Genomic DNA, 16,146 nt, shown 5'->3' on the forward strand with positions numbered 1-16,146 from the left:
CCTATAGGAAGCTTACACAAATCACTGGACCAACCTTAAGAGGGCAGAAACCAAAAAGAAAGAAGAATTCAACCCTGAAGCCAGGGAAAAGGAGACCTCAAATACAATAAGTTAAAAAACAATAGTGAAAAGGCAGAGAAATACTACACAAAGAAGGAACAAACTAGAAACACAGAAGTTCAAATAAATGAAGAGGAAATAGGCAAATTACCTGAAAAAGAATTCAGAATAATGACAGTAAAGATGATAAAAAAAAAACCTTGAAAACAAAATGGAGAAAATGCAAGAATCAATGAATAAAGACCTAGAAGAATTAAAGAATAAATATACAGAGGTAAACAAAACAATTATTGAAATTAAAAATACTCTAGAAAGAATCAATAGCAGAATATCTGAAACAAAAAAACAAATCAGAGAGTTGGAAGATAAAATGGTGGAAAAACTTCTGAAGAGCAGAATAAATGAAAAGAATGCCAAAAACTTAAGATAGGATCAGAGACCTCTGGGACAATATCAAACACACCACATTCAAATTATAGGAATCCCAGAAGAAGAAGAGAAAAAGAAAGGATATGAGAAAATTTTTGAAGAGATTATAATTGAAAATTTCCCCAACATGGCAAAGGAAATGGTCAATCAAGTCCATGAGGCACAAAGTATCCCATACAGGATAAACCCAAGGAGAAACACGCCAAGACACATACTAATCAAGCTAACAAAGACTAAACACAAAGACAGAATATTAAAAGCAGCAAGGGAGAAGCAACAAGTAATATACAAGGGAAACCCCACATGCTAACAGCTGATCTTTCAGCAGAAACTCTACAGGCAAGAAGGGAATGGCAGGATATATTTAGAGTATTGAAAGGGAAAAAAAATCTACAACCAAGATTACTGTACCTGGCAAGGATCTCATTTAAAATTGATGGAAAAATAAAAAGCTTTTCAGACAAGCAAAAGTTAAGAGAATTCAATACCACCAAACCAGCTTTACAGCAAGTGTTAAAGGGACTTAAATAGTCAAGAAATACAAGAGAAGAAAAAGATCTACAAAATCAACCCCAAACAATTAAGAAAATGGCAATAGGAACATATATATCAATAGTTACTTTAAATGTAAATAGATTAAATGCTCCACCCAAAAGACACAGACTGGCTGAATGGATACAAAAACAAGACCCACATATATGCTGTCTATAAGAAACCCAGTTCAGACGTAAAGACACAAATATACTGAGAGTGAGAGGATGGAAAAATATATGCCGTGTCAATGGGAAGCATAAGAAAGCTGGAGAAGCAATCTCCATTTCAGACAAAACAGACCTTAAAATAAAGGAAATTGCAATAGATAAGGAAGGACACTACATAATGGTCAAGGGATCAATCCAAGAGGAAGACAACAATTGCAAATATCTACACACCCAACATAGGAGCACCTCAATACATAAGACAAACACTAACAGACATAAAAGGAGAAATTGACAGCAAGGCAATAATAGTAGAATTTTAATACCCCATTCACACCAATGGACAGATCATCAAAACAGAAAATTAATAAGGAGACACAAGTCTTAAATGACACATTAGATGAGATGAATCTCATTGATATCTTCAGGACATTCCGTCCAAATGCAGAAGAATACACCTTCTCAAGTGTACATGGAACATTCTCCAAGATAGACCACATCTTGAGTCACAAATCAAACTTCAGTAAATTTAAGAAAATTGAAATTATATCAGACATCTTCTCTGGTCACAATGCCATGAGACTAGATATGAATTAAATGAGAAAAACTGTAAGAAACACAAACACATGGAGATTAAATCACACATTTCTAAATAACCAACATGTTACTGAAGAAATGAAAAGGGAAATAAAAAAAAAATTTCTGGAAACAAATGACACGAAAACATGACAACTTAAAACCTATGGGTTGCAGCAAAAGCAGTTCTAAGAGGGAAGTTTAGAGCAATACAATCCTACCTCAAGAAACAAGAAAAACATCGAATAGACAACCTAAATTTACACTTAAAACAACTGGAAAAAGAAGAAGAGCAACAACAACAACAAAAAAAAAATTAGCAGAAGGAAATAAATCATAAAGATTCAGGGAGAAATAAATGAAAAAAAATGAGAAAAAAAACAATGGTAATGATTTATAAATCTAAAAGCTGGTTCTTTGAGAAGATAAACAAAATTAACAAGCCTTTAGCCAGACTCATCAAGAAAAAAAGAGGGAAGAATCAAATAAACAAAATTAGAAATGAAAGAGGAGAGATTACAGCAAACAATGCAGAAATACAAAAGATTCTAAGAGACTTTTATGAAAAACTATATGACAATAAAATGGATAACCTAGAAGAAATGGAAAGATTCTTAGAAAAGTTCCATTTTCCAAGACTGAACCTGGAAGAAATAGACATTATGAATAACCCAGTTGCAAGCACTGAAATTGAAACTGTGATCAAGAATCTCCCAGAAAACAGAAGCCCAGGACCAGAATGCTTCACAGGAGAATTCCATCAAATATTTAGAGAAGAGATAATGCCTATCCTTCTAAAACTATTTCAAAAAATTGTAGAGGAAGGAACACTTCCAAACTCATTCTATGAGGCCACCATCACCCTGATACCAAAACCAGACAAAGACAACACAAAAAAGGAAAACTATAGGCCAATATTACTGATGAACATAGATGCAAAAATACTCAACAAAATTTTAACAAACAGAATTCAGCAACACATCTAAAAGCTCATATACCATGATCAAGTTGGGTTTATTCCGGGAATGCAAGAATTCTTCAATATATGCAAATCAATCAATATGATACACTATATTAACAAATTGAAAGATAAAAAAAATATGATAATCTCTATAGATACAGAAAAAGCCTTTGACAAAATTCAACCCCCATTTATGATTAAAACTCTTCCAAAAATGGGCATAGGGCATAGAAGAAACCTACCTCAGCATAGTAAAGGCCATATATGATAAGCCTACAGCAAACATTATTCTCAGTGGTGAAAAACTGAAAGCATTCACCCTAAGATGAGAAACAAGATAAGGGTATCCACTTTCACCACTGCTATTCAACATAGTTCTGGAAGTCCTAGCTACAGCAATCAGAGGAGAAAAAAGAATAAAAGGAATTCAGATTGGAAAAGAAGAAGCAAAGCTCTCACTGTTTGCAGATGACATGATACTATACATAGAAAACCCTAAAGATAGTATCAGAAAATTACTAGAGCTAATCAGTGAACTTAGCGAAGTTGCAGGATATAAAATCAATACACAGAAATTACTTGCATTTCTGTATACTAACAATGAAAAATCAGAAAGAGAAATTAATCACCATTGCAACAAAGGAAATTAAATATCTAGGAATAAACTTACCTAAGGAGACAAAAGAGTTGTACACAGAAAATTATAAGACAATCATGAAAGATTCAAAGACAACATAAACAGATGGAGAGATATTCCATGTTCCTGGGTAGGAAGAATCAATATTGTGAAAATGACTATACTACCAAATGCATTCTACAGATTCAAAGCGATACCTATCAAATTACCAATGGCATTTTTCACAGAACTAGAACAAAGAATTTCACAATTCATATGGAAACACAAAAGACCCCAAATAGCCCAAGCAGTCTTGAGGAAGAAGAATGGAGCTGGTGGAATCAACCTTCCTGACTTCAGATTTTGCTACAAAGCTACAGTCATCAGAACAGTATGGTACTGGTACAAAAACAGAAATATAGACAAATGGAACAAGATAGAAAGCCCAGAAATAAACCCATGCACCTATGGGTACCTTATTTTTGACGAAGGAGGTGAGAATATATAATGGGGCAAAGAGAGCCTCTTCAATAAATGGTGCTGGAAAAACTGGAGAGCTACATGTAAAAGAATGAAACTAGAACACTTCCTAAGACGAGAAACTATAAAACTCTGAAAGGAAAACGTAGGCAGGACACTCAATGACATAAATCAAAGCCAGATCCTCTATGACCCACCTCATAGAGTAGTGGAAATAAAAACAAAAGTAAACAAGTAGGAACTGATTAAACTTAAAAGCTGTGGCACAGCAAAGGAAGCTATAAGCAAGGTGAAAAGACAAGCTTCAGAATGGGAGAAAATAATAGCAAATGAAACAACTGACAAAGGATTAATTTCCAAAATATAAAAACAGCTCATACAGCTCAATATTAGAAGAACAACAACCTGATATAAAAGTGGGAGCAAGACCTAAACAGACTTTTCTCCAAGGAAGAAAGACAGAAGGCTAACAAACACATGAAAATATGATCAACATTGCTCATTATTCAGTTTAGTTCAGTCACTCAGTCATGTCCAACTCTGCAACCTGATGAATCCCAGCACACCAGGCCTCCCTGTCCATCACCAACTCCCAGAGTCCACCCAAACCCATGTCCATTGAGTCGGTGATGCCATCCAACCATCTCATCCTCTGTCATCCCCTTCTCCTCCTGCCCTCAATCCCTCCCAGCATCAGGGTTTTTTCCAATGAGTTAGCTCTTCGCATCAGGTGGCCAAAGTATTGGGAGTTTCAGCTTTAGCATCAGTCCTTCCAATGAACACCCAGGACTGATCTCCCGTAGGATGGACTGGTTGGATCTCCTTGCAGCCCAAGGGACTCTCAAGAGTCTTCTCCAACACCACAGTTCAAAAGCATCAATTCTTTGGTGCTCAGCTTTCTTCACAGTCCAACTCTCACATCCATGCATGACCACTGGAAAAACCATAGCCTTGACTAGATGGACCTTTGTTGGCAAAGTAATGTCTCTGCTTTTAAATATGCTGTCTAAGTTGGTCAAAACTTTCCTTCCAAGGAGTAAGCGTCTTTTAATTTCATGGCTGCAATCACCATCTGCAGTGATTTTGAAGCCCAGAAAAATAAAGTCTGTCACTGTTTCCAGTTTCCCCATCTATGTGCCATGAAGTGATGGGACCGGATGCCATGATCTTAGTTTTCTGAATGTTGAGATTTAAGCCAACTTTTTCACTCTCCTCTTTGATTATTAGAGAAATGCAAATCAAAACTACAATGAGATATCACCTCAGTCCAGTCAATATGGCCATCATCAAAAAGTCTACAAACAATAAATGCTGGAGAGGGTGTGGAGAAAAGGGCATGCTCTTGCACTGTTGCTGGGAATGTAAATTGATACAGCCACAATGGTAGATGGTATGGAGATTCCTTAAAAAACTAGCAATAAAACCACCATATGACCCAGCCATCCCACTCCTTGGTATATACCCTGAGGAAACCAAAATTGAAAGGGACACATGTATCCCATTGTTCATTGCAGCACTATTTACAATAGCTAGAATGTGGAAGCAACCTAGATGCCCATCAACAGATGAATGGATAAATAATTTGTGGTACATATACACAATGAAATATTACTCAGCCATAAAAAGGAATGCATTTGAGTCAGTTCTAATGAGGTGGGTGACCCTAGAACCTATTATACAGAGTGAAGTAAGTCAGGAAGAAAAAAATATCATATTCTATTGATATATATGGAATCTAGAAAAATGGTACTGAAAAATTTATTTACAGGGCAGCAGTGGAGAAACAGACATAGAGAATAAACTTATGGACATGGGGAGAGGGGAGGAGAGGGCGAGATGTATGGAAAGAGTAACATGGAAACTTACATTAGCATGTGTAAAACAGATAGCCAACGGGCATTTGCCCTGTGGCTCAGGAAACTCAAACAGGGGCTCTGTAACCTAGAGGGGTGGAATGGGGAGGGAGACGGGAGGGAGGTTCAGAAGGGAGGGGATCTATGCATACCTATGGCTGATTCATGCTGAGGTTTGACAGAAAACAAACAAAAGATAACAACCGCCAAAAAAAGAGAAGACGATGTTAACATAAATAATGGAGTTTGAAATGTCATAGCTACTAACATGATAATATAAAAAGACAATGTAAATATAAAAGATTACTAGCTTATGGACTGTAATTGCTTACCAAATGTAATAAAAAGCTTTGATTAAATAATTATAAAGCGAATATAAGATAAGAAGATTTCTAACAAGAAAGCTCAATATATTAATTTTTGTATTTATATACATAAATATTTTAGACTATTTTATATAGTAAATGTGTAAAATTTATATGCAATATAAAGTATGCAATAATAATATATATAATATATGTAAACATTTACATATAAGTATATAGTATATAATGTATATATATGTAAATATAACATACAAATTAGATAATATATAACATAAATATGAAAGTGTGTTTGTGTGTACAGTGAGCTCTTGCAATACAAAGCATTTCCAAGGATTTCACTATTGTTGCTATTAATGATAGTGAATATTCTTTTGATATGCCACTTAGATGGGATTTTTTAGCTTGAAGAAATTTTAGTAAAATTACAATAATGCTCTGAGTTAATAATATGACCAATAAACGGGGCTTATATTTTTAATTCCAAACCTGGTTTATTTAGATTTGTCAGCAGTTGATATATCATGTGAAACAGTTTCCTCCATAGTTTGTGAGGTTTCTCAATGACCTCTGCCTCTGTGTTTAGTAACTTAGCATTTTTATGACTCAGAAAGAGTGTTTTATCACTCTTTCCAGGCTTTGAGAACCGGTTATCTGGGCATGCATGGGAAAGAGCTGGGCAGCGGGGAAATCTGTTCTGGGTCACTGGTCTTTCTGAGGAGGCAACTGTCTGCCTTTGCCACCCTCCTCCTCATGGCTGCTGCTTTCCGTGGACGTGGAAATCTCTCTCCCCAGCCCTGAAGCGTAGGGAGGGAGGAGGACTCTGGGTGGACGGCGGGAGGGGCCCCAGGGGGTAAGGAGGGGAGAGACCCTTTGAAGAGGGTCTCTTCCTTTTCTTTACAACATTGCTGTCCAGTAAGAGGATGTATTAAAACCAGCCAGAAATCAGAGGAGGGGAGCGAGTACAGCAGTATAACCCCATCATACTGAGAAAAAAAAAAAAATCAAAAAACTTCCCTGGTGCATTCCCTAGCTTCACTCAGCTACATACAGTTACTTGCAAAATTACGAAATTTATTAGACTCTTGCTAAAACTTATATGTTCAGATACTATTATTGCACCCTGAAGGTTACTCATTTTTCTTTTTTCATTTTTTGTTTTCTGAAAGCCTCAAGTCCTGTTTGTTTTATCTGTTTATTTTGGGTGACATTTGCTTTGAGTTTTCTGCTCTTTATTATCTTGCATCGATTGCCACATTCATTACTTATTGTGCATTTGTCTTCTCTCTCCTGGGTAACTTCAAGATAGAGTTGTTTCAGCATAGAAGTTTGGTGTCATGGGAGAGACATCAAGGCATGCTGGTTCAGAGCAAAGCCGTGCTCTGGGGAGACCTGATGTGGAGACCATGACTCCTCTGCAGGGACAGTGGGTTCCTGATGTGGCTTCCGTTTGCTGTGCTGTCTGTCACCAGGACACAGACGTGGAGGGAGCAGGGAGAGGAATGGTTCTCTGGAAGGGTGTCCTCAGTGGATGGGAGGTGGGGATGCCCTCCGGGGAGCACCCTGTGGGGTGACCCCTGTGGACGGGAGGAGACAGAGCAGCAGGGGTGGAGGGAGACAGGGGCTGCGTGGGGGTTCATCCCGAGGGCCTCAGTGACGCCAGGGCCCTTGGGGACAGTTCTGGAACTGTACACCATCCCGTGGGGATGGAGTACCCCATCCCAGGGACAGTGGGGTGGTCCCTGACTTGATCTGTCCCTGAAGATGTGGCCCCCGGCGGTCTGTCCCTGAGGGCCATGCCAGGGGGCTGGCAGCAAGCAGCAACCACTGGCCACTCCTTCCATGCGGGGCCATCAATGGGGAGCTCCCCATGTCGGCCAGGAGTGCTGTCCACTCCAGGAGCCTCACAGTCTAGCCATGGCGCTGGTCAGAATGATCAGTTAGAACCACATTACCACACAGGACTAACTTCCTCAGTGAGCTCCCCAAGGTGTGTAAAGTACCTTCACCGTTCTGATGTCTCCTGTTAAAAAAACGTAGGTAAGAACTCATGCTCATGGGCAAAGATTTGACAACCCACATATACAACATTTAAATGTTTTGTCAGGCCACACGACTAGATGAGTGGGGCCATAATTCAAAATCCAAGGCCAGACCCTGTTGTATTATGTCAAGAAGGGAACATTCCACTCATCACTCCTGGGTTCAGCTAAACATGCAGAGTCATGGAAACAAAGAGATCATGCAAATAAGAATTTTTTAAAAGATCAAGGAAACTTTAAGTATCTTTGACATTAATTTCTCATTTAAATGCTTTGTTCGCTGTAATCATCTGTGTTTTTTCACTCTTTTAACCTTCTTGAGGCTTTCAATGGCTAAGTCAAAGATTTCTCTTGATAAATGTCACACAGCACTTGAAAATATGTGGGATCTCTTCAAATATCCTTTGATACTGATTTCTAACATCAGTTCAGTTCAGTCGCTCAGTCGTGTCCAACTCTTTGCAACCCCAAGGACTGCAGCATGCCAGACCTCCCTGTCCATTGCCAACTCCCAAAGCTTGCTCATGCTCATGTCCACTGAGTCGATGATGCCATCCAACCATCTCATCCTTTGTCATCCCCTTCTCTTCCTGCCCTAAATCTTTCCCAGCATCAGGGTCTTTTCCAATGAGTCAGTTGTTCACATCAGGTGGCCAGAGTATTGGAGTTTCAACTTCAGCATCAGTCCTTCCAATAAATATTCAGGACTGATTTCCTTTAGGATTGACTGGTTTGATCTCCTTGCAGTCCAAGGGACTCTCAAGAGTCATCTCCAACACCACAGTTCAAAAGCACCAATTCTTCGGTGCTCGACTTTCTTTATAGTCCAACTCTCACATCCATACACGACTACTGGAAAAACCATAGCTTTGACTAGATGGACCTTTGTTGCAAAGTAATGTCTCTGCTTTTTAATATGCTATCTAGGTTGGTCATAACTTTTCTTCCAAGGAGCAAGTGTGTTTTAATTACATGGCTGCTGTCACCATCTGCAGTAATTTTGGAGCCCCCCAAAATAAAATCTGTCACTGTTTCCACTGTTTCCCCATCTGTTTGCCCTGAAGTGATGGAACCAGATGCCATGATCTTAGTTTTAATCTCCTCTTTCACTTTCATCAAGAGGCTCTTTAGTTCTTCTTTGCTTTCTGTCATAAGGGTGGTGTCATCTGTGTATCTGAGGTTATTGGTATTTCTCCCTTCAATCTTGATTCCAGCTTGTGCTTCCTCCAGCCCAGCATTTCTCATGATGTACTGATTTCTAACATAGTTCCACAGTGATAAGAGAACAGAGTGCATGATTTCAATACCTTTAGACCGTAAATATTTAGACCTTATTTTTATGTGTCTAGATATGTTTCAGTATCTCCTGGTTTATAGTATATGGGAGCTTGAATAGAATTTGTACCCTGATGTTCTGTGGACATTGCATAAATCTTAATCATGTTGAATTGGTTCATAATGCTTTTCAGGTCTACTGCATCCTTCTACTTCTCTCTGTTTTCATACTACTAATTTTTGAGAGTTTGATATAGAAACTCCAACTAAACATCTTAATTTATCTACTGAAAAAAATAATTGTAGTATATAGCAGAACTATCTGTAATTTTGTTCTGTATTTTCCAAGTCTCCTGCAAATGTGTTATTATGCTTTCATAATTTAAAAAAATAAAAATTAGGAAAAATATTTTGAAAAATAATCCAATGGTCTTTTAGGTAGAAATAATACCAGCTTGGGCTTCCCTGACAGGTCAGTTGATAAAGAATCTGCCTGCAATGCAGGAGACCCCAGTTTAATCCCTTGGTTTTGAAGATCCACTGAAGAAGGGATAGGCTACTACTCCAGTGTCCTTGGGCTTCTCCTGTGGCTCAGCTGGTAAAGAATCCACCTGTAATACAGGAGACCCACGTTCAATCCCTGGGTTGGGAAGATCCCCTGGGGAAGGGAAAGGCTATCCACTCCAGTATTCTGGCCTGGAGAATTCCATGGACTATACAGTGCATTGGTTCGGAAAGAATCAGACACAACTGAACAACTTTCACTTTCACTTTCAATACCAGCTTGCCATTATGCTTGTGCAATGCTTATGAAATGGCTCCAAAGCAAAGAGGACGAACCCAGGACGAAGCAGTCAGGCAGGAAGAGTTCTCCTCTGCTCAGGAAAGGGTCGGTTTTGTGTTCTGTTCAGATCTTCAGCTGATTACATGAGGCCCAGCCACCTGGAGAGGGGCGAGCTGCTCTACTCAGTCTAGGGATTGAATACTCACTCTCTTCCCAAAACCCCCTTCACAGAAACATCCAGGAAAACATCTGACAAGATAACTGGGCACTCTGTGCCCCAGTCAAGTTGACGTATAAACTAAACATCACACCCCTTTTACAGATAAATTGGCAGGCTCTGAGTTAACTTACACAGGCAACATAGATACCAGGTTGTGAGCAAAGATTTGAACCCAGAGTTTCATGATACTCTAGGTCCATATATGTAAATCATATGTAAGCATGTAAATCATAAATATTTGCTATTTTTTGATTTTAATAAAATACATTTGATCTTTAAAGCAAATTATTTCATATTAAAATTTCACTTTCTAGTTTCTTCCCACAAATGACTTCCCATTTTTCCCCCCAGAAATGACCAGAGAAGTAAAATTTCTTAAAATATTTGATGTAGGACTTAGAAAACACAAGAAATATTTACAGTCGAGAACTATAATTTTAGAAATCAATACCATACATGTATTTTTATATTGCCTATAGGTTATGAGAGTCTAGAAGTACTGATGTCCTTTTATTTAACATTTTATTCCAAGCACTCAGAACAGAATTTCCTCATACTAGCTCCCTACCAATAAATATTTGTTAAATTTTGAGTGATTAAATGACTAGATGAATAAGTAAATACCTTTTATCTGTCCTCAAAATTTTTCATGAATGTAACAAGATTAGAAAGTGGTGGTAAGCAGGTTTTGATGTAGACGATAATCTCACCACATATTATTTTTGCTTCTAACACTGTGATTATAAGATACGATCTTGCTGGCGGATAGCCTTGTGTTAATTATTCACAAGCTCTTGTACTTGGTTTAGTTTGCATCATTCACCCCTTAGAACATGTCCCATATTTCAGGGGTTGGTAAGAAAGCAGTTATGACTGGAGATGCTGTGAAGATAAAATGCAGTTTCATGATATTGCTCCAAGTCGTAGCTAATAACGTTTTTGTTTCTTCCAGTGAAAAAGGCGATTGAATTGAAGTCAAGAGGAGTCAAGGTGATGCCCAGCAAGGACAGCAGCCATAAGAACTCTGTCTGTAAGTCACCCTCTCTCTGTATGAGGATGGATGTGTCCATTAGAGGGAAGCACTTCTGGAGAAGTGCTTCTCTAAGCTGCCTTCCCCACTGCATCGCGTTCTGCTCTCCTACCTTCAAAAATGTTTTCTGGGAGAGAGAGTCTGCACTAACTTCACTCTATTTGGAGAGAGCGTGTGTTCATCTTAATTCTGCGTGTATCTCACTCCGCCTGTGCCCTCTGCCCTCATGGGCCACGGTCTGAGACTGGACCTTCCAGAGTTCTCTGTTAAGTAGCTGTTCCACCCTCAGTGTTTAGATCCCAGCTTCTCTTTCCATTCTCGTGTATACTTAAGTGTATACTCCCTGTTTGATAATTATGGGTGGTACTATTCAAATTGCACTGGGTTTAGTGAAGGAATAAAACTACTGGAGGAAAAGAAGAAAGAAAGTACTTATTTCAAAATAAAGGTTTAGTGTTTTACTGTTGTTAGTTTTCAGTTCAGAGTGTTTCCTAAAATGGGGAATGTGGTGTTTATAATTATTTTGAAGTTGATTTTTTTTAATGGATAAAAACCTTGCAGAAGCAGTCCATAGGAACATAGAACTGTGTATTGAGTGAACCCTTCCATCAAATCAACATGAGGTCTGAGACCAGAACAGGCAGACATCAAATGTATCTCTTAGTGCCACGTTTAAGCAGGAGCTTTTTTGTGAAAAAGAAAATAAGTATGTCTGGGTTCTTATCTGAATACAAATTGACAAATGAGTCATAACTCATTGGCATTAGAAAGCATTCCGTCCTTTCTCCCAACAGTATTCCGCCACATTTTTTTGTTAGACTTGAAAATTAATCATTAGAGGAAATGAAGAATTGAGGAAACTGCAAACCTTCTAAGATCAGCCTTGTAATAAATGGTAATATGTTATTCATGCGGAAGGTGTGGCTGAGGAAACTAAATTAAGTGCTTCTGAGAAAAGAGGACACAGACTTTGAAGCTGGAGAGACAAGGATTCAATAGCTGTGAGAGTGTTGATTGTATTCAAATCCAAGTTGCCTCATTTATAAAAGTAAATGGTAATGATTCTTGTTGAGTAGATGAAGCATGGTGTTTATAACTGCCTGTTCCAGTATAGGGCAGGGAGTGAGCATTCTGCAACTACACCCATTAGGAATGTGCTGTACATAAAAAGAAGAAGGAATGATTCTACACAGTAGGTCAGCCAAGAATTCAAACAACCTGGATCTTACTTGCCAGAGCATTGACCTTGTTTTCTAAGATCTTAGGAAATAGTTTGACTCCTCACAGGAGGTGAGCCCAGGACACAGAGCCCCTAAAGCCCCATCCAGGACACAACCTTTTCCTAGGAAGCAGTGACGCCCTTCCCATCGTGATGGGGTGGAAGGGGGCGCACAAAGGTGATGCATGTTTTTTATAGATACGGTGAGCCTTGCTGCAGGCATGCCAGTTGCTGACACTCTTATTAAGTCGTTTATATACAGATTATCTGATTTATTTACATTCAGTATTTATATTAAACATGGTGTCTTTGGTACTTGTCTCATTATTTTTTCAAGCCATTCAATAAACCATGGTCTCTATATTTCTGGGCTTCCCTGGTGGCTCAGAGGGTGAAGAATCTGCCTGCAATCCTGGAGACCCAGGTTTGATCGCTGGATCAGGAAGGTCCCCTGAGAAGGGAATGGCAACCCACTCCAGTATTCTTGCCTGGAGAATTACATAGACAGAGGAGCCTGGCAGGCTATGGTCCAAGGGCTTAGAAGAATCAGAAATGACTAAGGGACTAATACTTCACTTTCACTTTTCTTCACTTGTGGTTTACCCTGAGTGTGGGATTTTTCTTGGAGACAACAGCCACTGATGTTCTTGAGATTAAATCTAAGTATACAGCCCTCTTGGGCACAGAGAACATAGCTCACTCTGGACCTCAGTTCCTCCCCACTGAGGGTTTGGGAAAGGATGTAAGGAAATACAGAAATGCTTAGCACAGGATCTGACAGCTATGGTTAACTGTTGGTCCACCTCATCTGTGTGGACCTCTGTTTTGATAGTTTTCTTTCTACCTGGATGTTTTTGTTTATGAGTCTGTCTTCTTCCCGAGACTCCTCACAGGGTAAGAAATGGGACAGCAGAGGCTGTGTGATTATCCATTCACCACCCCCTCCCAGTGCCCACCTCCCTTGCCCTGATCAAAGCCTGAACCTGCTGCCCATCACTGGTGCAGAGCTAGTTTCACTGCAGAACGACAGGAGTGACTGACAAGAGCAGCTGTCCTCTTACTCTGAATGCTTGCTTTGTATTAGAGTATAGTCAACTGACAATATTGTGTTAGTGTCAGGTTTAGACCAAAGTGATCACGTTATGCATATACATGGATCTGTTTTTTTCGAATTCTTTTCCTTTTTGTGCAGAGTTCCCTGGTCCCTCCAGTAGGCCTTTGTGGGTTATCTATTTTAAATATAGTAATGTGTACGAGTCAATTCAGACCTCCCAATCTATCCCCCCTCCATCACTGTTCGCAGTAGCCAACACACAGAGAAAACCTAAATGCTGACATATGGATAGGTAAAGGAGCGGTATTTGTTTTTGCTGTTCAGTTGCTGAGTTGTGTCCGAGTCTTTGCAACCCCACAGATGGTGACTTGCCAGGCTTCTCTGTCCTCTACTGTCTCTCAGAGTTTGCTCAAGAAATGGTTGTGCGTACACAGTGGGGTTCTGTGGTGGCTCAGTGGTAAAGAATCCACCTGCCAATGCAGGAGATGCAGGAGAAGGAGAAGATGCAGGAGAAGATCCCCTGGAGAAGGGAATGGGAACCCAGTCCAGTATTCTCTCCTGGGAAGCCCCATAGACAGAGGACCCTGGTGGGCTATAGTACATAGGGTTGCAGAGTCGAGCATGGCTTAGCAACTAACACACACACACATACACGTGCACACACATGCACACACATGCACACACGCATACACACGCACGCACAAACACACACATGTGCACAAACACACACCATGGAACATATATTAAATGGAATATAACCCAAGCTAACAAGCACTTAGCAAGTGTTTGATGATTAAATAAATGAAGAAGGACAAATATCCATGTTGTGGAGCAAAAGCCCTACATATTTTCTCTTTTATGCCTCTCAATGAAGTCTGATGAATCATTTGTGGATTTTGCCCTGGAATCACTAAGTCAATTTGTTCCTCCATCCTGCCCTGACTTCATGTTACCAATGAAACCTCAGCAATTCACTCTAATCCTTAACATATCAATTTAACTGTGTAAGGTGGAGTGACCTGAAAGGCTATGTAGATATTTCAATTCATCTATATAGTGAGGGCCATTTTCTACATCATCTCTTAGAGTGAAATGACTTACAAATTTAGTTTTTCATCAATTTCATTTATTATTGATTAACGGTGTTTTCAGGAAACCCCAAAGATAATCAAGGTATTAATTCTGAAGAAAGTTCTAAGTGTCTAGTTAATTAAAGCTTTAAAGGATCCCAGCATAACTGGGCAGCATACAGCAAGAAGGCTACCTGGGATAACTCAGTCAGCTCCTTCCCATCTGCTTTGCATCCCTGAATAATGGCGGGGGCTCCTCTTCATTCTGGGGTTGAAAGCTCTCGGTACCAAAGGATTCTTAAGTTGCTTCCCTTTTTACATGGTGGTAGCTGTAGACTTACTTTCCGTTTCCTTTTCATCTTGACGTTTTTGTCTACAGAACACAATGTTAGTAGTGCTAAGTGTGAGAGTTAGGAGGGTAGGTAATCCGTTACTGCCCTTCTAACTCAAAAATGTAAAATTCTGTAGGGAGAAGGACAAACAAAAGCCTTGGTTGTTATTTTTCAGCTAGGGATTGTTCTCCCTGTGTAAAGTTAAAGACAAATGACTTTACAAATTCAATATTGATTTGTTGTAACTCACTCAGAAGAATTGATGGCACATGCTGTGTATTAAGCATCTGCAGTTAGAACAGTTTATACCCAAGCAGCATAGGACATTTGGTTCAGAGCCATTATTTAATGTAAAGCTGATTGAAACATGGTAGAAAAATGGGAAAATATAATGCATTGTGTTATAAACTCTTGGAAAAAAATAACAACAGCATACTATGAAATAAATGACCCTAAAATTCTTCTACTTTTGACTGTAAGCCATTTATTTCATTGCCTTTGTTTCCATGAACAATCAATTTTCTTCCACCTCTGAAAAAATACCTGAAGTGAAACAAAATGGTATTTATTCAAAATTGCCAAATAGTCCTGTTAATGAAAAGCAATTGATCAAATATTGTCTTTTATAATATATTGTCTTTCTCTTTTGTCTCAGACACAGTTATTTGGAAGGGCACATTTTATGAGTTTTGTAGTTCCATTTTTTGGACAGCAGTGTAAATAATGCCTTAGCTACACTGTACAGTTAAAGATGCAGTTGTAACAATGTAATGTTTGATTTAGCTTCTTAACATGGTGTGGTTCATTAATCCACTATCTAAAACATGCCCTTATAAATGACCGTCCTAGCTGTGCTGGGTCACACTGTGTTATCCACTTATCACTAAAATCACTACATTCAGTCTTTGTCTGCTTATGTTTGGGATAATTTAAGAGCAAATGGAATGTATTAGTATGTAATATTCCATTTTTACTTACATTCCAGGGTGCTAAATGAAAAAAAAAAAAGTTAATCTTGTCTTTCATAATTTCTTCCATTCCTGTCAGCTTCCAAACTTAGCAACATAATCACACAAAAAAATGGACTCCGCCCAGAAAAAGACTCTCCTTTCAAGCCTCTCTCT

General features: G+C 38.9%; 1 protein-coding gene across 1 annotated transcript in view; it reads left to right on the forward strand.

Moving 5' to 3' along the window:
* Positions 1-16,146, forward strand: part of CSMD1 (CUB and Sushi multiple domains 1) — a 1,985,846-nt gene that overhangs the window by 1,328,805 nt on the left and 640,895 nt on the right. The window contains exon 7 of the mRNA XM_070460176.1: positions 11,270-11,347. Coding sequence (XP_070316277.1) covers positions 11,270-11,347 — 78 coding nt within the window. The remainder of the gene's footprint in view (positions 1-11,269; positions 11,348-16,146) is intronic.

The sequence above is a fragment of the Odocoileus virginianus genome, chromosome 32, assembly GCF_023699985.2.
Source record: "Odocoileus virginianus isolate 20LAN1187 ecotype Illinois chromosome 32, Ovbor_1.2, whole genome shotgun sequence".
Lineage (NCBI taxonomy): Eukaryota > Metazoa > Chordata > Mammalia > Artiodactyla > Cervidae > Odocoileus > Odocoileus virginianus.